This window comes from Artibeus jamaicensis, unplaced genomic scaffold (genome assembly GCF_021234435.1).
Source record: "Artibeus jamaicensis isolate MK-2021 breed Jamaican fruit bat unplaced genomic scaffold, CSHL_Jam_final scaffold_2375, whole genome shotgun sequence".
Taxonomy (NCBI): domain Eukaryota; kingdom Metazoa; phylum Chordata; class Mammalia; order Chiroptera; family Phyllostomidae; genus Artibeus; species Artibeus jamaicensis.
The window spans coordinates 66,623-87,152 of record NW_026522032.1 but is presented as its reverse complement, the minus strand read 5'-3'; the positions used below and the strand labels follow the sequence as shown (position 1 = coordinate 87,152).

Sequence of the window (20,530 nt, the reverse complement as noted above, 5' to 3'; positions counted from 1 at the left end):
TTATATAAAACCTTATAAATATTATTTGAAGCCATATCAATACATGTAAGCCCTTATAACTATTATGTCCACCTTCTTTAGCACTTGTGATGTCTCCTGTGAGCTCTGTCACGATAACTAACGCTAAGATGACCTATGATTATGTCCTAGGATGTAGCTGGTTTCAGCATTGCAGCATGACTTCTCCCAGCTGGATTTTGGATCATTATCATACATGGCTGATGATGGGATATCCAGTCAGCTGCTATCTGGTGTGCTTTGGCCTCACCTCAGGCTGCCACTGGATGGGAAAGAATGAGTATGAGGGCCCTGGCAAATTGTGAGGCAGAGAAGCCACAGGCCCTAACATCATAGCTCAGGGCAGGGCAAACACTTTGTTTGCTCCCCAGGAAGTGCACTGCAGCATTTGTGTGTTTACCTAGATAGTAGTCCCGGCGTAGGTGGAGTTAGGTTCTTGCTTGGGATCACAAGGAAAGCATTCCACGGACCCATGCATAGGAGATTGTGGTGTGGCGTGGTTTATCTGTGTGAAAATAGAAGCTGTGTTCTCTTCATCCGTAAGTCCTTTCTCCTGTGGTTCTTTTCTTAGAGTTCACTTTTATGTCTTTATTTTTTTTATCCTCACCCCAGGACATTTTTTTTCGTTGCATTTAGAGAGAGGACAGAAGAGAGAGGAAAACACCGATGCAAGAGAGAGAAGCATTGATGGGTTGTCTCCCGTATGTGCCTGGACCAGGAGTCAACTTGCAACCTAGCCATGTGTCCTGACCGGGAATTGAACCAAGAACCCTTTGGTTATCGGATGATGCTCTAACCAACTGAGCCACACTGGCCAGGGCAGAAGTCACTTTTATGTCTTTAAATAGAAAGAAATGATCAGACAGAAGACAGGCTTCTCACTGATAGCTAATGATATTCAAATAACATTTTCCCCCGTCTTTGATTCTCTGATAAAGACCAAGTTACTTCTAATTTTTCTTAATTTCATAAGCCTATTGTGTTCCTAATTTCATAAGTCTTTAAAACCAATTTGCACTTTAGAAACTAGGATTGGGGGTTCTCCTCATTTGAGATTTTTGACATTTACTTGCTGACGATCTTTGTAGTTTTCCTTTTAAAACAATATCTACTGTATTTTTGCTATAGCATTCTTGTGGAGTCAAGCAGTGATGAAGAACCTGAGTCCTGTAAGTAGTCTGCACTCAAAACAGTAATTTGCATTTTACAGTGTAATTTAACCATGTCTGTACAGATGACTGAAATGTGATTTGGGAAACTGAGTGTGAAACGGTCTTGGGTTTGTCTCTTGTAGGGCTCTCTCTGGAAGTTCCTTATGCTCCTTTCCTAATTTTCTTCCTATACCTTTTTCATTCTAGGTCTCCTTTTATTTCTTCTCTATCTCTCATGGGACATATACAAGTCCACCATAAATTTTAACCAGCTCCAATTTGTGGACTTTGGTTTTAGAGAGTTAAAAATACGGGTAAGCAGATTTTGTCATGCTCCAGGTGCTTTCTGATGCCCTGTTTCTCTCTGATTATAGCCATTGCCAGAAGGACCACAAAGAAGGGGAGTGTGAGGTAAGTAGGAGAATTAGTGAAATTTGACCTTTCTTAAAGAACAGTGTTTTGGGTAAGATTTCAGAATAGACATCACTTTTCCTCTGTGAACACTGTGTTCAGGGTCATAATGAGTTCAAAATATTAGATTCCTTAATTCTGGCCCATTATCTATCAGTCACATTCTCCTTCAAAATGTCTCTGAACCATCTCTTCTAGTCTCCACCATGAAGGCACTGATCAATTTTTACTCTTGTGTTAGTGCAAGATGTTTTTTTCAAGAATTGGGGAAGAGTTTTATTATGATGGTAATAACAGGCAGTGGATCTCTGAGTACTGTTCCTGCTTTTGAACTCAGGGTAAATTACAGATTGTAGGAAATGCAGCTCGGGATATCCTGAAAGAGTGGAGCCATCGGCAACAGAACCATTTACAAGGTGGAACACCTTTTAACTCCAGCTTTCTAGTAGAGAAAATAAGTAGATTCGAGGAGATCTGTACTTGAGAATGTTGACACAAATGTTAGCAATAACAAACTGAAGTGCAATAGAGAAAAGCATATTGAAATAACTCATGTAGTGGAAGTATGTTAGATTGTAGCAATAAGGGTTGAGAAGAGTTTTCTTTTTTTTAAGTGGCTCTTTCTTCCCTTTGATCTCTTCTTCCTCTGATCTAGTCTGCATTCCACTTCCAGATTGAATTCCAGAGGCGCTGCTTTGGACATATCAATGCCCTGTTTAGATTGCTTATCACAGGAAAACCCGAGTGTTTATCCCAATAGTTAAAGTCCTCTATTGTTCCACCCTCTCCTATCTTTCAGCATCATCTTCTCCTCTTCCCGTTTAAGGAGCCCTCTGACCATAGCCTGAGCTAGATGAATTGGTGTTGCCCAGGTGCCAGACTAAAGGAGGTGCTAACATAATTACTGGGACAAATCCAAAAGATTCTGCTAGATGACTATGGTTTCCACATTGACTCCTTAAATTTCTGTAGAAGTGTGAATTGGTCATCCCTGTCCTCCCCTTCCCCACCACCAAGCCAAATAGCACTGTCAAGCAGGAAAATTTTCTCTAGCTAGCTCTGATTTATCTCTGCTGATTATTCTGCAGCATGTAAGTGGTCAAGCATGACACTAGTGTGTGAGAAGTGATTTTAAAGCCAGTAGTTTCAAGCAGCTGAAAGTTGAGAGCCAAATACTGCATTGCATAAAGCCATTTATTGGAGATGATTGGTTTTATTATTTATCCTTAAGTCAGGTTTATTGAGGTTTGGTTTACACACAGCAAAATTCACACTCTTTACATGTACAGTTTGATGAATTTTGACAAAATTCACATAGTGTATTGTGTACTGTAGTGTAACCGACACCACGATCAAAGATGCAGAATACTTCCATCAGTCATTTATATTTTAAATAGTTTATCGTGGACCCTTAGAAGTAGTCTGGTTTATAGTATTATACATACTAAAGTCCTTATTTGACAAATTAAAAAGTATCCCATTTTTAAATAGAAAAATTGCTTTCTTCCTGCCTCTACTAGGCTAAATAAGTAAAGAAAATCTGTTTTAAGGGGCCTGCTGGGAGTGCCCACAGATCTTGGTTCGGTGACAGGCGGCTTCTCTATGGGATACTAGAAGAAAGGTGGATTCGGTGAGGAAAGTGATGAGTTCCTTTTGGGGCATGTTAAAATTAAGGGGCCTGTATTCAGGGCCTTTAATTTTAAGGGCTGATATTCAAAACATTTACCAACCAATAGAGTACAGACAGGGAGTAGGCAGGATGGCTGTCTGAGTGGCCAGAACAGACATCATCGATCAACAGTTGGGAAGGCTATTCCTGTTGATGCTGACAAAAAATCAGCCCTACACACAGGACATCCAGGTAGGAAGTTGGAATTGAGGGGCTAAGAGTCAGAAGCAAAGTTGGGTTGGCTAGAATGGATTGGGCCAGCAGATAGATGATGCTTACCCAATCCCGAGGAATTGATCGAATGGGTATGAAAGGGCTGTGGCTGAACTTCTGGGGGTGAGTTGGAGAAGGAGTGGCTGCAAAGGCGAGAAGAGAACCGACACAGAACAGTATCCTGGAAATCAAGACAAGAGAAATTTTAAGGTCAACAGCATAGCAAAAGCCCATCAACTTGGCAGCTTAGAAGTGGTGTATGTGGTGGAAACAGATGGATTTGTAGGTGTAACAGGTGGAGGCAAGTCCTCTAGCTCTCCTCATCATAAAGGTATATCAGGCTTATTATAGGCCATTTGGGAAATATGGAGAGGTGACGAATTTCAGCTTTCCAGAACCTCTAGCCCAAACACTTGGGCCAGCTGAGAACTAGGGCCCCAGAGGGGTGCATGTTTGGCACCAGCACCCTGGGTTGTGCAGGGGCACTGCTGAGGCCGATTCCTGCCAGAGAAGTCTGTCAGTGAGGGCAAAGGGTGCTGGCTGTGGAGAAACCTGCCCTCTGCCCCTCTCAGGCAGCTGGATCTCAACATTGATAAAGAAAAATGGTGATTAACTCGACAGTTCCCTACATAATTTCCCCCTGCACCCAAAGTGTTTGAATGCATACCCTATGGCAGCCCATTTTGTGCTCAGTACTTGACAGATACCTCTTTTTGAAAGGATTGAGACAGATGGAAAGATTGAGTAGAAAGATGGAAAGTAGGGAACATGACTGAGTAGTTGAACAGAGTTGCCGCAGGAAAACAAATGAACACAGATTTAAAAAATGATCCCAATCATTGTAGGAAGGGGAGAAAATGTCATGAAAAGAATGTTGCATTCATGCTTCTCTTTGGTGTTTCCCCATCTCATCCTTTAGCTTCGAGGTGATTAACTTGGACTCGGATGATGATGATGAACAGCCCGCCGAGAAACAGCAAAACACCTCCAATGTCACTGACAATGGCAAGTATACCAAAGCCTTAGGGAAGCGGCTGAGCTCTGCTGGCTCATCTGTCTCACACAGGCATTTCAGGATAAGTCAGCCAGCGTTCTGTTTGGCCACCATTTCTTTCCTTCTATGTGCCAAGTGTGGATGCCCACAGCCCTTGGTAGATTTCCTAACACAGCTGCAACTGTTCCTGCTGCTGCCTCAGACCCCCGGGCATTTCTCTCAGTCCAGTTCTCATTTCTGTCACAGTATATCGAGGGATCAGAGGGAAGAAAGTCAAGTCCAGGGACTGAGGAGAATGAAGGCAGGCTGCTCTGCTCCTCCCCCTTACACCTTTCTTCTTTCTGTCTCTGTGGGAGTGACAAAGAGGAGGAAGGAGGAGTGAGGGAGAGGCACAGGCACCTTCCTGTGTGATGGAGCCCTGGGTGGGTGATGGCCATGGTCCAGCAGGCAGTGACTTCTAGGGGAAACATGCTTTCTCCATCTATCTCCTTGTCTTTGCCTTTTACTAATCCCTTTATACTTTTTGGAGGTTCCTGTTTTTCTCACAGCCTATTTCCTGTAGCAAACCCTTGCTTCTTTGGATTCAGAGGTCTTTTTAGCCTCACGGGAGACGTGGAACTTTACTCCCAGCTCAGAACTACCTCAGTGGATGTGAAACGTAGGAAGACTAGGAGCATCTTGAGCACCAGGGATGCTCTTTTATTTATCTTTGTTCACTTAGTACAAGGGGTAGGCCAGTACTAGTTGAAGTACTGGCTACTTTGGTAACTACGCAAGAGCTACTGTTGGCTAGAGTTTCCTAGCTAACCTGGGATATCAGAGCAGGGGAAGGAGAGGTGACTTAGAACCCTAAGGTTCTAAGGTTCTTACAGGTGGTAAGTCTGCCGTTTTACCACCTGTCCACTTGAATTTCGTTTCTTTCTCCTTTTCTCTAGCCGCACCTAAACAGGACAGCACTCCAGGTGTTGAAGGCATAGGGAGCCCCCAAGGAGGTAACTGTAGAGCATGAGTAACAGAGCCAGAACCCAATTCATCGCCATGGGCCACCACGTGCTGACTCCTTAAGTCAGAAGATCCATAGTCTTTCAAGGGTGAACTTGCAACTCAGGCTGCTCTTGTCTCTCTGACCAGTGGACCGTAGTCGTGGGTACCCGCTGCAGTCTTGGAGGGATGAAGAAGGCTCTGACGGACTCTCTTTGTCTCTAGTCTTTTCGCTGTGCCTTTTCCTTTGTTATTGTAATGAATTTTGATGTTTTTACAGAGAAACAAAAAGGGCCTGAGAAGCTTTAACACATACTTCTAACTGCACAAGGTCATCTTTAGGGATTGTAAGCAGTGTGTCCTTAGTATTTTTGTTTTTAAAATTTGAGCTGCAGGTGGGAAATCTTGAAGTTTGCTAGGCAGAATTATTTTTTTACTGTAGGAACACCCACTCCTTTCTCTTTCCTTATTACATGTCTAAAGTTCTTTGATAATTAATTCAAATACTGTATTTTGCTTTGTATAACTCACAGCCACATTTTTGTGCACATCATACACAGGATTATTATACCCATGCTAAGTAATCATTATACCCATGTATAATGTGCATCTTTATTTTTCCCTCAAAAATTTGGGCCCAAAAGTGCTCATTATACACAGTAATAGATGAGCATTTCAATATACACTCTCCCAAATCTGCAATTTTACGGTGATTTTTGCACCATAAATATGTTTTCACATCTTGCCTGTGCTCTGGTTTATATTTTTTACGTCCAGGATCATAGAAACCTAGAAACTCAGGTTTGAACAGACTCCTGAGAGCCTGTGGTGTTAGACATGCTACCCCTCATTTTCAGGTGAAGGGGACATTTACTTGAGGGCGGTGACCTTCTGAATGTTCCCAGGGCCAGTCAGTGTCCTAATATCAGTGTTTCTGAGTGCTTTGCACTTACGGACTAGTGAGAAAGGGAAGTTGTGGTAGCAAGCATACAACTGCCAATTTTTAATTTGTACAATGATGGAAATATACTCCAACTGTTATCTACTATCACCATAATTTTATAAAGTAGAAAGTATTGAAAACTTCATGAGGACCTAATCTCAAACTTAAGGACAGTCCTTTAAATTATAGAAATCGAACCTGATGGGATAAAACTCACTCTATTGTTCTGTTGGGTCATATTTTTCTATGGACCAGTGAAAATACACAAGTCTGCAGAGCTGCTGTGTTTGGGAACCTCTGAGCTCCTACATCGTGCTGTTCAGAGAATGTCATTTGAAAATCGCCACTGGACTTAGACTGATGTTTTATCTGGCCCTGCTCTCTGTAAAGTAACAAACTAATAGAGGGAAAAATAATCTCAAATAACTGATTCTTAACTGTGATTCATAATGCGATAGTTCCCTGCTTGTTTAATTTCTGCTCAATAATCCAGTTGACTGTCTTGGGGGTGGGGGGTGGAGGAAATCTGCTTATATCTGATTGTGCCTCTTGAATTTCAGATCAGACTCTGGAAGTGACTTCTGATAGTACAAAGTATGTGAACCAGGAGATGCCAATAGTTATCAGTGATGATGATGATAGTGATGTGGAGGGTCCTGTGATAATAGAAGATAGTTCATCTGATGACGACCAGATTGCATCTGATGACGACCAGATTGCATCTGATGACGACCAGATTGCCTCAGATGAAAAGGAGACGATGCAGTCTACTACCTCCCCCCGTAATTCATCTGATGATAGTGGAGATTCCAACCCACCACTAGACGATCCTGAGGCTAAACTAGAGATTCCAGGTGAAAAGATGGCAACTGATGAAAAGGTTCAACCTGTGGTGGACAAACCAGAGGAAAGTAAGTGTAAAACCAAGCATTTACCAGGTGTGCCACCTGGTAAGCTTGTCAACCCAAGTATCCCCGTCCCCTGAACCCTCAAATGTGCCTGGCCCACCCAGTGTGCCAGCTGTGCCTGACTTGCCCTTTGCCCTGAATTTGTCTGTCTACCCACCACTAGACGATCCTGAGGCTAAACTAGAGATTCCAGGTGAAAAGATGGCAACTGATGAAAAGGTTCAACCTGTGGTGGACAAACCAGAGGAAAGTAAGTGTAAAACCAAGCATTTACCAGGTGTGCCACCTGGTAAGCTTGTCAACCCAAGTATCCCCGTCCCCTGAACCCTCAAATGTGCCTGGCCCACCCAGTGTGCCAGCTGTGCCCTGACTTGCCCTTTGCCCTGAATTTGTCTGTCTACCCACCACTAGACGATCCTGAGGCTAAACTAGAGATTCCAGGTGAAAAGATGGCAACTGATGAAAAGGTTCAACCTGTGGTGGACAAACCAGAGGAAAGTAAGTGTAAAACCAAGCATTTACCAGGTGTGCCACCTGGTAAGCTTGTCAACCCAAGTATCCCCGTCCCCTGAACCCTCAAATGTGCCTGGCCCACCCAGTGTGCCAGCTGTGCCTGACTCGCCTTTGCCCTGAATTTGTCTGTCTACCCACCACTAGACGATCCTGAGGCTAAACTAGAGATTCCAGGTGAAAAGATGGCAACTGATGAAAAGGTTCAACCTGTGGTGGACAAACCAGAGGAAAGTAAGTGTAAAACCAAGCATTTACCAGGTGTGCCACCTGGTAAGCTTGTCAACCCAAGTATCCCCGTCCCCTGAACCCTCAAATGTGCCTGGCCCACCCAGTGTGCCAGCTGTGCCTGACTCGCCCTTTGCCCTGAATTTGTCTGTCTACCCACCACTAGACGATCCTGAGGCTAAACTAGAGATTCCAGGTGAAAAGATGGCAACTGATGAAAAGGTTCAACCTGTGGTGGACAAACCAGAGGAAAGTAAGTGTAAAACCAAGCATTTACCAGGTGTGCCACCTGGTAAGCTTGTCAACCCAAGTATCCCCGTCCCCTGAACCCTCAAATGTGCCTGGCCCACCCAGTGTGCCAGCTGTGCCTGACTTGCCCTTTGCCCTGAATTTGTCTGTCTACCCACCACTAGACGATCCTGAGGCTAAACTAGAGATTCCAGGTGAAAAGATGGCAACTGATGAAAAGGTTCAACCTGTGGTGGACAAACCAGAGGAAAGTAAGTGTAAAACCAAGCATTTACCAGGTGTGCCACCTGGTAAGCTTGTCAACCCAAGTATCCCCGTCCCCTGAACCCTCAAATGTGCCTGGCCCACCCAGTGTGCCAGCTGTGCCTGACTTGCCCTTTGCCCTGAATTTGTCTGTCTACCCACCACTAGACGATCCTGAGGCTAAACTAGAGATTCCAGGTGAAAAGATGCCAACTGATGAAAAGGTTCAACCTGTGGTGGACAAACCAGAGGAAAGTAAGTGTAAAACCAAGCATTTACCAGGTGTGCCACCTGGTAAGCTTGTCAACCCAAGTATCCCCGTCCCCTGAACCCTCAAATGTGCCTGGCCCACCCAGTGTGCCAGCTGTGCCTGACTTGCCCTTTGCCCTGAATTTGTCTGTCTACCCACCACTAGACGATCCTGAGGCTAAACTAGAGATTCCAGGTGAAAAGATGCCAACTGATGAAAGGTTCAACCTGTGGTGGACAAACCAGAGGAAAGTAAGTGTAAAACCAAGCATTTACCAGGTGTGCCACCTGGTAAGCTTGTCAACCCAAGTATCCCCGTCCCCTGAACCCTCAAATGTGCCTGGCCCACCCAGTGTGCCAGCTGTGCCTGACTTGCCCTTTGCCCTGAATTTGTCTGTCTACCCACCACTAGACGATCCTGAGGCTAAACTAGAGATTCCAGGTGAAAAGATGGCAACTGATGAAAAGGTTCAACCTGTGGTGGACAAACCAGAGGAAAGTAAGTGTAAAACCAAGCATTTACCAGGTGTGCCACCTGGTAAGCTTGTCAACCCAAGTATCCCCGTCCCCTGAACCCTCAAATGTGCCTGGCCCACCCAGTGTGCCAGCTGTGCCTGACTTGCCCTTTGCCCTGAATTTGTCTGTCTACCCACCACTAGACGATCCTGAGGCTAAACTAGAGATTCCAGGTGAAAAGATGGCAACTGATGAAAAGGTTCAACCTGTGGTGGACAAACCAGAGGAAAGTAAGTGTAAAACCAAGCATTTACCAGGTGTGCCACCTGGTAAGCTTGTCAACCCAAGTATCCCCGTCCCCTGAACCCTCAAATGTGCCTGGCCCACCCAGTGTGCCAGCTGTGCCTGACTTGCCCTTTGCCCTGAATTTGTCTGTCTACCCACCACTAGACGATCCTGAGGCTAAACTAGAGATTCCAGGTGAAAAGATGGCAACTGATGAAAAGGTTCAACCTGTGGTGGACAAACCAGAGGAAAGTAAGTGTAAAACCAAGCATTTACCAGGTGTGCCACCTGGTAAGCTTGTCAACCCAAGTATCCCCGTCCCCTGAACCCTCAAATGTGCCTGGCCCACCCAGTGTGCCAGCTGTGCCTGACTTGCCCTTTGCCCTGAATTTGTCTGTCTACCCACCACTAGACGATCCTGAGGCTAAACTAGAGATTCCAGGTGAAAAGATGCCAACTGATGAAAAGGTTCAACCTGTGGTGGACAAACCAGAGGAAAGTAAGTGTAAAACCAAGCATTTACCAGGTGTGCCACCTGGTAAGCTTGTCAACCCAAGTATCCCCGTCCCCTGAACCCTCAAATGTGCCTGGCCCACCCAGTGTGCCAGCTGTGCCTGACTCGCCCTTTGCCCTGAATTTGTCTGTCTTGTTGGGTCTGCCTTTTCTGCCTACCAGCCCTGTGCCATCTTAGCAGCTGCCTGGTAGCCAAGAAAGGCCACTGTCCCAATGAAGGTCTTTCTAGGAATGGGTGGGGGGGGCGGGAACGCCCAAGTCTTAGTATTCACCATTCCATCTGCCTGGAGTGCTTTGTCCCTGACCTCTTTGTCCCGAGGATATCTCATTTTCCTGAGGACCCAGCCCTGTTGTTTCCTGTAAGGAGCGGTAAGTCAGAGTCACTCCTCCCCCCTGGGTTCTCACTGTTCTTAGATCCCACCTCTGTTAAAGCACGTCCAAATCTGTCCCCCTGGTAAACGGTGGGCTTCTTGGTTGGAGTGCAGTTTACTGGTGTTTCTATCTCTCCCAGGGTCTAGCCTGGTGTTCGGCACAAAACAGATGCTTGCTAAATATTTTAAATGAATGCATGTCACTACTGATATGTAAGTCTCTGGCTAGAGCCACTGGCAGTATGAGTGCTAGATAGTGGGGAGATCTGGCTTTCCTATTGGGTGAAGGTGCTTCCTAGGACAGGAGCCTCTTTGCTCACAGCAAGTGTGTGAGAGAGGCCATGCCACTCCTTACACGCTCATACTTAGCTGCCCCCACAGTCCAACCTGGACACTTGCTCCTGTCACCTCATTATAGGTCTTGGGGCCTGTGACAGAGTCCTACCCAGCTTATTCCACTGGCAGCTCTGAGTCACAGGTGTAAAATCTTTCATGCTGACAGAGCAGCATGCGGGCTTCAGACTGACAGTTGTCACTTGCAGATGTTGCCCAGGACTTGGCTGTGGGGGCTGCTCCTGGGTTTCTGCCAGTTGCTTGATGGGACCAATTTTCAGGGAACAAATGAACTGTTATCTCTTCAATTGTTATCCTTTCAGCTGTTGTTGAAGGACAAAAGCGGACTCGGTCTTTGGAGGAGGAGGAAGAAGTTCCGCAGCCACAGCCAAAGAGAAAGCGTACTCAGCCAGCTAAGTCTTCTTCCAAGAGAAAGGAAGAAGTCACTGAGTCAACTGAGCCTCCTTCCAAGAGAAAGGAAGAAGTCACTGAGTCAACTGAGCCTCCTTCCAAGAGAAAGGAAGAAGTCACTGAGTCAGCTGAGTCTCCTTCCAAGAGAAAGCGAGCTGAGTCAGCTGAGTCAACTGAGCCTCCTTCCAAGAGAAAGGAAGAAGTCACTGAGTCAACTGAGCCTCCTTCCAAGAGAAAGGAAGAAGTCACTAAGTCAACTGAGCCTCCTTCCAAGAGAAAGGAAGAAGTCACTAAGTCAACTGAGCCTCCTTCCAAGAGAAAGGAAGAAGTCACTGAGTCAGCTGAGTCTCCTTCCAAGAGAAAGCGAGCTGAGTCAGCTGAGTCAACTGAGCCTCCTTCCAAGAGAAAGGAAGAAGTCACTAAGTCAACTGAGCCTCCTTCCAAGAGAAAGGAAGAAGTCACTGAGTCAACTGAGCCTCCTTCCAAGAGAAAGGAAGAAGTCACTGAGTCAGCTGAGTCTCCTTCCAAGAGAAAGGAAGAAGTCACTGAGTCAGCTGAGTCTCCTTCCAAGAGAAAGCAAGCTGAGTCTCCTTCCAAGAGAAAGCAAGCTGAGCCTCCTTCCAAGAGAAAGCGAGCTGAGCCTCCTTTCAAGAGAAAGCAGGCTGAGCCTCCAAAGAAGAAACCCCAAGCAGAGGAATCTCCACAGGCATCTCACCAGCATGAGCATGAGTATGTACTGTTTGTGTTCAACCAAACAGGAATTGATCGCCTGATTGTCAGATGTTAAGCAGCCCACTGGGCACATGTGGGGGGATTCAAGTGAGTGAAGGAGTCTGGTGGGGGACAGGGACAAAGTTTCCATCCCTGAATTGGGAAGGCGTAAGCAGGAGAAGGCTGTGGCCACTCCCCCCCTCCTCTCTTTCCCCTAACAGAACTGGGCAAAGACCCCTGCAGTTCCCCAGGCAACGGGGGGGGGGGAGTGAGGCGGTGGGGGGGTTCTGCTCCCACAGCAGCTCTGGCCTCTGAGATTTCCTTTGCCTTTTAACTTGGGTTAAAGAGTGATGCGTAAGCAAACAAGATACTCTTTTTCTTCAGCCTCATGGCCATCAGTTTACCGTAAACCAAAGCAAATGCAGCGGTGATGGTGAGAAGGCAGAATGGACATATTCCAATCCACTGGAATCGGAGGGAGGGCAGTCAGGATTGTCTTCAGGTTTTTCTGGCGCTTTGTATGAACTCAGTTACTCTCACTACTTGTTTGTGTTCTTGTAGGATTCTCAAGCTTTATTAGATGTTAGGGTGAAATAGACTGTTTACAATTCCTTTATTTTTATTAAGTTGTATATAATTGATACTGAAAACAACAGGTCATTTAGACCAAAGATATGCTAATACTTAAAGGAACTAAGGAATTAATATATTTTCTCATTCACATTCCAGGTACTTCTCAGTTTTTCCCTTAATAACATGATGTAGCAAACAGAATTTCCTTCATTTGTTTTTACTTGCATTCAGGAGTAATATATACTTAGGTGTTAATTACCTTACACGAGAAGGAAAATATTGGAAGGATTGTCTGTTTATTTCTTCACCTGTATTTTGGGTCCATAAATGCATCTGGAGGGGAGCAGAATGATATGTTGAGAGCACTGGGCATCAGAGCGACTTGGGCCTGAGCAGAGAGGCTCCGGCTCTGAGCTTCTCACCTGGCGAGGTAGCTGACGGCAGTATGGCTTGTTCTCCATTAAGATGGCTCCCCTTTCAGCAAACTTTCTCCCCTGGACTCTCAGATACCTATCTAACCTGCTTTGCCTATAGGAATGTGTGTTTTGGGTCGCTCCCAGGTTGCTTGACTAGAGAGTATGACAAAAGAAGAGAGAAGCTCCCCTTTTGACATTGTGCTCTGCATCATGCAAGGGAGGCTAGCCTGTCTGGACTGCTCCCTGTTGCTGTGGTACTTCCTGTTTCAGTCTGTAGGCTTCCTGTTGTGCTTAGCATTGTACCTGTGGGGGCTGCTTACTTGGTCATGTTTCCATGTGGGGTCTTGTTGACTCCTCTGATGTGGAGATGCTCAGCCTGCAGTAAAGTGGCACAAACATTGAGGTAAAAGTGTGCTAAGCCACAAGGCCCACTTGATGTGCGTAGAGACACATGCAGGGTCCTGTTCTCTACTGAGGTCTGCAGATGGTTCAGGTATTCATGTTACCTTTTCTGATGCATACTTGCTTTCTGAACTAAGTAACTTTCCGAGGCAGAAATACTAGTCCTATCAGGTTTTGGGATGAAGAACCTTCCTTCAGCTGTGTTTGCCCGATTTGGTCCTTTTCCCCTCTTTCTGTGCCAGCCACCTCACACAGGGTTTCTTTTGTGGTTTAAGGGTTAATGAGTGTCCTGTTAAGTCAGAAACTCACTTCCCCATGTTCGCGCCTGTGTTTTCTTTCCAGCTCTGTGGCTCATCTCTTTGGACTTGGGAAGTGTTCCAGCCAGGATAAAAACACTTCAGTTTCAATAAATAGGTATCGCAAGTGTCAGTCCTTCATGTGTGGAGCACTACTCTTTGTGTACTTGAATTAGGCCTTGAAAAGTGGGGCAGCAACAGTGGTCTAATGGAAAGACCATGAGATTGGTGGCAGAAGATTGTGTCTCTGTGAACTTTGCATAAGTCACAACCTTAGAGCTTCCATTTCCTTCTCTGCAAAGTGGAGATCATAAGACTGGCGATGGTTTCTTTGCAGGGTGGTTATGAGGATTGGCTGTCACGATGCAAAAGGAAGTTCTTGGCAAATTACAATGTGCTACACACTTAGTTGTTCTCGGTGCAGATGTGATCATTCTAGGCTATGGGCAAATACGTTGTACCGAGGGCCAAAGGAACTGTGGCCAGTCACAGTTCCCATCCAGGGCATGTTTGAGTGGCCCACTTTGGCCACAGTGGGAATGGCAGCTGGAAAGAGAAATCAAGACTAGCTTGTCCTGGGCCTTGATCCGCCAGGCCAAGAAGTCAGTGGGACATAATTGGGATGTGGCTGAGGAAAATTAATCTAGAGGTATGTTTGTGGGTTCTGTTAGAAGAAAAAAGCCTGGAGGAAAGGGACACAGCGGAATGCTGTCATATTCCACAGAAAGGGAAGGACAGGAACTTGATCTAGGGTGGTGACTGAGGTTCAGGATGGACGAGGTGGTGGGAAGGGGACAGTGGTGTGTCTTTGTGTATAATTGGCTCTAGGGTAAGGGAGAAATGAATGAACAAATGTCTGAGGTGTTCAGCCTGTTAAAACTCAAGTTGGATCATTAAACACACTGAGCCAGAGACATACTCATGTCAGCCAGTCAGTTGGAAAATCGCATCAGACAGTTAATTGTAAACTCAGAACTGGGTCTCAGGGGAGAGATGGAGACTGAGGATGTAGGTGTGCGATCACTCCTGTTGAGGTTGAAACCATGGGCTTCACATCTCTGACAATATGAGGAGTGAAAAGAAAAGGCTTTACATAGAACCTGGGGAAACGCCCTCATATAAGGAGTTGGAAGGAGGAGGGACTTGCAGGTTTTCTAAGTCTCTCTTGACCTCTATCTATGCAGTTCTTCTATGTATTTGTTTAGCCATACAAGATGCATTTGAATTTCCTTTTGCAGGAATATTAATTGCAACATAACTGGATGTTTTTTACGTGGCATTGAAAATAAGAAGGAGTATTCTGGAAGGAACTTCAAGAAAAATAAAGATGAACTGGTCAGGAAACTGTATGTCCTGTTCAACGAGACTGTCTTTAATAAACAGGTAAAATCAGTAAAGACGCCCTTATTGAGTACATGCTGTATGCCCAGCACTCTTCGGTGTCGTGAGGTGTGCAGATATGCTAACTGTGTATTTCCTGTCCTTGAGAAGTGTCAGTTTAGGTGTGGAGATAAGACATACTCATGTGAAAGAGAGAATGTGTGTGGATTATAATATACAGTACAGACTTACTGCCACGGGAGGTCAGCAGAGGGGGAAATCACTGAGTGCCTGAGTGGTCAGGAAATAGGATTGCTTGGAGGAAGTGAGACTCTTTCTGGTTCTTGAAGGTTGATAAGCAGAGAAAAAAACAGTGATGGGGAAGAAGGCATGTGTTGAGGCTTGACTCTTTGGAAGAGGGGGTTCCTGTTGAAGTATAGCGTGACCTTGGGCAAGGGACTTAAGTCCTCTTGGCCTCAGTTCTCTTGTCTGTAAAATGGGGACAATCATAGTACCTCCTACTTCATAGAATTATTGTTTCGCCTGGCTAAGTGAATACACCTGCAGGGCCTTCTTAGAACAGGATTTGCCACGTAGCAACACACATTAGCTCTTTTTTTTTTTTTTGATAGTGTAGGACTAGATCATGGAGGGCCTGGGAATCAGCTTGGAGGAGCTTAAATTGAAATGAGCTGGCACCACTGCACAGGGACATGATATGAAGTGGCTGCTGAAAAACTAATCACTCAGAAGCAGGGGTGCCCACGAGATTGGAGAAGACCTGGAGGCAGAGAGACAGACCCTTGGGTCATTACGTTTTTCAGACTTGATCACCTCTGCAGGGAATGTTCTATTGGTTTAAAGGTTCCCTCTTCTTTGGTGCCCTTCCTGATGTCACATCAGATGACTGTTGAGTGGAACCTTAAGTTCCGAGTTGCATTTTCAATTGTGCACTTGCACGCACGGGTCACATCCATGTCAGCTGGCCTGTCCTTCTCTCCTTGGCCACCCCTGGCTTGGTCTCCGTGACAGGGAACACAAATCCTGCATGCTCTCCAGGGCTCTCTGAGCAGTCCCCCTCATGTCCTGATGGCCTGTTAGTTGTCCTTACCTGGACCTCGGCTTGGCTTCTATTCTCCGCAGAATGTTTTGATTTGCAAAACTCTTGAGTTCACATTTTCTGGCCTGCTTAGAACTGCTTGCTGACTCCCTGTTTGCTTGTCTTTCTCAGCTGCCAGAGAAACTGGATATCTGCTGGAATAAGAAGATGCTGAGAACCGCTGGCCTGTGCAGCTCTTCCCACTCGTCTAACCCGGCAAAGCGCTACACTAAGATTGATATTTCTCTGAAAGTCTGTGACTCTGCAGGTAATGGCAGGAGCATGGCAGCTGTCCAGACAGACTCTTTCCTTCTGACACCTCGCCTGCTGAGTTACGCTTAGGTGCTGGTATTCTCTGGCAGCCCACATCTCAGCTCTGCCTTGGGGGACAGGCCTACTGTGTCTTGCTTAGACAGACACTATTATTGGATGTCTCACCATCCCTGGGAGCCCCACTTGTCCATCTTTCTAGTTGGCCTTACTTTCTGTCCACAGCTCCCTGTTGCCTGCAGCAGCAGCAGCTCCATTCTCCCAGTAACTGAGGTTCAATCAATCTAGCCAATGGCTATCTGTCTAGCCAATCACCAAATCTTCATAATGACTCTGCTATCATTATCCATCCTCCATCTTTGACTCTGCTCAGGTTATGGGCCCTCATCGCCTCCCTCTTCTCCCTGTCACATTCAGTCTCCTGCACACTGCATTGCTTTCTTGCTAAGAAACCTATGGCTGGCCAATGCCTAGAGCCTGGCTTTTGGGGCCATCCTAGTCTGCCTCTCTGCCTCTCTGCCTCTCACCTCCCGGCCAGTCTTAACTCCCACTGCTCCACCACCAGCCTGTGCTCCTGCAAAGGCTGGCTTCCCACTAGCTTTCAGAATGGACTTTACACTTTCCTGACCTCCACCTTTGTTTGCATTGTTCACACCTAGAATGGCTTTTCTAATTTTGCAAGTCCACTCCATTGTGAAGGGCCCAGCTCAGGTCCCAGTTTCTCCATGGCGCCGTTATTGACCAAATCCCATGGCCCTGGTGATTGCTCCCCACCCTGCCCGCTTACGTTCCTGGAGAGTGGAAAGCCAGTCTTGGCCCGATGTATTTCTGACAGTGACGTCCCACAAAAGATGAGTAGGTTGGACCTGCTCCGAAAACACACCCACCCTAGGTTCTCTGCATTGACCGTATCGGATGGAAGTGGGTGGAAGTTTTACTTTCAGAACCTTGGGAAGATAACACTCACCCCTGCTTCTTCCTGTGCTTATCTATGATGGCTTTCTGTCTGGTGAGGTGGAGAGTTCAGGGCTGGTTGGGTAGTGACTTGAAGGGAGTTGGTTGAAGTGCTCATGGTTTCTTTTTATTTTCCTTCCAAGACCGAATCCGGGATACTTTGGCCCATGAGCTCTGCCACGCAGCCGCCTGGCTGCTGAATGGCATCAGTACTTCACATGGTTACACATGGAGATACTATGCCAGATTGTGCAACTTGGTCCACCCAGAGCTGCCCTTGGTCACCCCTTTCCATAACTACAAGATTAACTACAAGATCTACTATGAGTGTACTCAATGCAAAGCCAGGTGAGACCCTTCTCCCCAGACTTTTCCCAGTGGTGTTTTTTACCATAGCCTCCAAGTGGCTCTTCCGTGATTTTATTGATTCTCTGACTTGAGAAGTAAATAAGATCTCTCTGCTCCTTTCACGTGCTCTTTTCTCTAATTGCTCCTACTCTGGGCTGGCCTGACCTCTGCTGCTGCTTTGGTGCCCCGTTCTCTGAGAACCCCCAGAAAAGTCTGGCTTTGGGCCCAAGGCCAGCAGTTCAGAGAAAAGGCTGCTAAAGTGGCTGACCCTTTGCTGTGTGCTGTCACCTTCCTCTTTAGGATTGGCCGCTACACCAGATCACTGGACACCGAGCGCTCTGCGTGTCCCTCATGCAAGGGGCGTCTGGTCCTGCTGCCGTTAACTCGCAAAGATGGAACCCCCATCAAGCAGTATGTGAGACCCTTTGCCAAGTATGTGAAGTATCATTACAGAATTGTCAGGCAGGAAATGAAAACTCCAACCCATGGGGATGTGATGAGACAGCTCAGCAAGGATTATTTTGTCTGCAAAAAAAACAACACCCTTTAAGTTTATGAGCAGATATCTGTGTAAGCCGAGTCCTCTGCTTATGAAGAAGTTTTAGGAAAATATCTTTGTCTCTATGATGTTATGAATGTTAGAATTTAAATCTTTTTTATAAAGTTTCATATTGTCAATGATTGTTCTTTACCTAAGTGTTCCTTTGCTTGGCACTTTGTGCCCTTGACTGTACTTGGAGGTCCTTTGGACCCACCTTGTGTTTTACACTCCATAGTTGTGATGCATGGAACATATTTACATTCCATCGTTGTAATGTGTGGAACATACTTAGACTCCATAGTTAACATGTGTGGAACATACTTGGACTCTAGTTGTAATGTGTGGAACAAACTTAGACTCTGTAGTGGACATGTGTGGAGCATACTTAGACTCTGCAGTTAACGTGTGTGGAACAAACTTAGACTCTAGTTAAGACGTGTAGAACATACTTAGACTCTATAGTTAACATGTGTGGAACCTACTTAGATTCTAGTTGTAATGTGTGGAATATACTTAGACTCTGTAGTTAGGATGTGTGGAACAAACTTAGACTCTAGTTAACATATGTAGAACATACTTAGACTCTGTAGTTAACGTGTGTGGAACATACTTAGACTCTAGTTGTAATGTGTGGAATATACTTAGACTCTGTAGTTAGGATGTGTGGAACAAACTTAGACTCTAGTTAACATATGTAGAACATACTTAGACTCTGTAGTTAACATGTGTGGAACATACTTAGACTCTAGTTGTAATGTGTGGAATATACTTAGACTCTGTAGTTAGGATGTGTGGAACAAACTTAGACTCTAGTTAACATATGTAGAACATACTTAGACTCTGTAGTTAATGTGTGTGGAACATACTTAGACTCTAGTTGTAATGTGTGGAATATACTTAGACTCTGTAGTTAGGATGTGTGGAACAAACTTAGACTCTAGTTAACATATGTAGAACATACTTAGACTCTGTAGTTAACGTGTGTGGAACATACTTAGACTCTAGTTGTAATGTGTGGAATAAACTTAGACTCTGTAGTTAAGACATGTGGAACATACTTAGACTCTGTAGTTAACATGTGTGGAACATACTTAGACTCTAGTTGTAATGTGTAGAATGTACTTAGACTATAGTTGTGAAGTGTAGAACAAAATGCAGGAGCAAATTAGATTTTTGAGATTGACCACTTGAGAGAATGAGAGTAACTCTGGAAAAATGAACATCTTTAAAGGCAGTGTTTCAAAACGAGGGCTCCTGGCAGCTGTAACCTGTTATACTTGGTTAGAAATAAAGTTCATATTTCATGAAATTACTTTTGCCATCTGAACCAATGTAATTGTTCATGAAATACAAAAAATAAAATGTTTTCTGCAATTCACTAGTCAGCAAAGTCTGTTCCTTGACAGCCTGCAGCGGAACAAGCCGTTGGGGTCTTCTCTCCAGGTCCCCGGACATCCGAAGCTCTCTTGCATGTGCTGGGAAGATCATTCTGCGTTTGGGGATTTTTTTCTGATTCTTGTAACTTCTCACAAGGTTTTCAGAAGCCTCCTCGCCTGTGGGAGCTGTCTGGGCTGTGGATGGAATCAGTGCTGTATTTGTTGCCTATTGGTGCTCTAGCAAGTGACCATGAGCTTAGTGACACACATATTGTCTTACAACAACTATGTGGGGCGGGAGGGGGCGTAGACCTCACTTAGCTGGAATCTGGGTGTGGGTAAGGCTGCGTTCCTTTCTGGAGGCCCTTCCGAGGGCGGGGGTGGGGGTGGGGATAGCTATTTCTTTGTCTTTTTCAGCTTCTAGAGGCTGCTGCAGCCCCTGGTGTGTGGACCCTTCCTCCATCTCCAAAGCCAGCTGCCTTTGTTTTTCTCTCCACATCTGCCTCCTCCTCTTACTTTTAAGGGCCACATAATGACACTTGGCCAACCTGGGTAATCCAGGAGCAGCAGCTTTTCAGGCCAACTGGTGAGCAACCTCAGTTCCCTTTGCCACATAAAGTAACATCTTCCCAAGTTCTGGGGATTAGAGTGTGGACAGGCACATCTTGGCTAGTCTGGCGTCACTGCTCTTTTTAGAGGCTGGATGTGTTCTGTCATTGTCCCTCCTGCCGTTTGCGGGTGCTCAGTGACCCTTTAGTAACGACCAATAGAAGTCTCGCCACCAGTCTAGGTGGGATTGGGTGTGGTACACAGGGTGGTGTTAGAGCTTTCCCAGCTAGATCCTTGGGCCTCCTCCGCAGTCCCACCTCCAGCTGGCCTGTCAGACTAGATCATCGCTTGCTGCTGACTTAGGGCGAGCTCACAATGCTGTGGTTCCACCCCTACAGAGGCAAGGGCCCAGCCTTTGTCTGAACTCAGTAACCCTGTCAACCTGCCTCTCTGGGGAGCCCTGGGCATTTCTTTCACTCACTTCCACCCTAGCTATAGCCATGGGAAAATGATGCTCACAGCCCACCCATGCTGCCTTC

At 45.8% G+C, this 20,530-nt stretch overlaps 1 protein-coding gene across 1 annotated transcript; it reads left to right on the top strand.

The window, feature by feature from the left end:
- The first annotated feature begins 6,843 nt into the window (after positions 1–6,843).
- GCNA (germ cell nuclear acidic peptidase) lies at positions 6,844–19,388 on the top strand. The gene is made up of 16 exons (XM_053656636.1): positions 6,844–7,291; positions 7,452–7,538; positions 7,700–7,786; positions 7,946–8,032; positions 8,193–8,279; positions 8,440–8,526; positions 8,687–8,773; positions 9,180–9,266; positions 9,427–9,513; positions 9,674–9,760; positions 9,921–10,007; positions 11,049–11,865; positions 14,773–14,917; positions 16,086–16,221; positions 17,321–17,525; positions 17,826–19,388. Exons 1-16 carry the CDS (start codon positions 6,991–6,993, stop codon positions 18,073–18,075), a joined length of 2,724 nt encoding a protein of 907 aa, XP_053512611.1. The 5' UTR covers positions 6,844–6,990; the 3' UTR covers positions 18,076–19,388.
- The last annotated feature ends 1,142 nt before the right edge of the window (positions 19,389–20,530 follow it).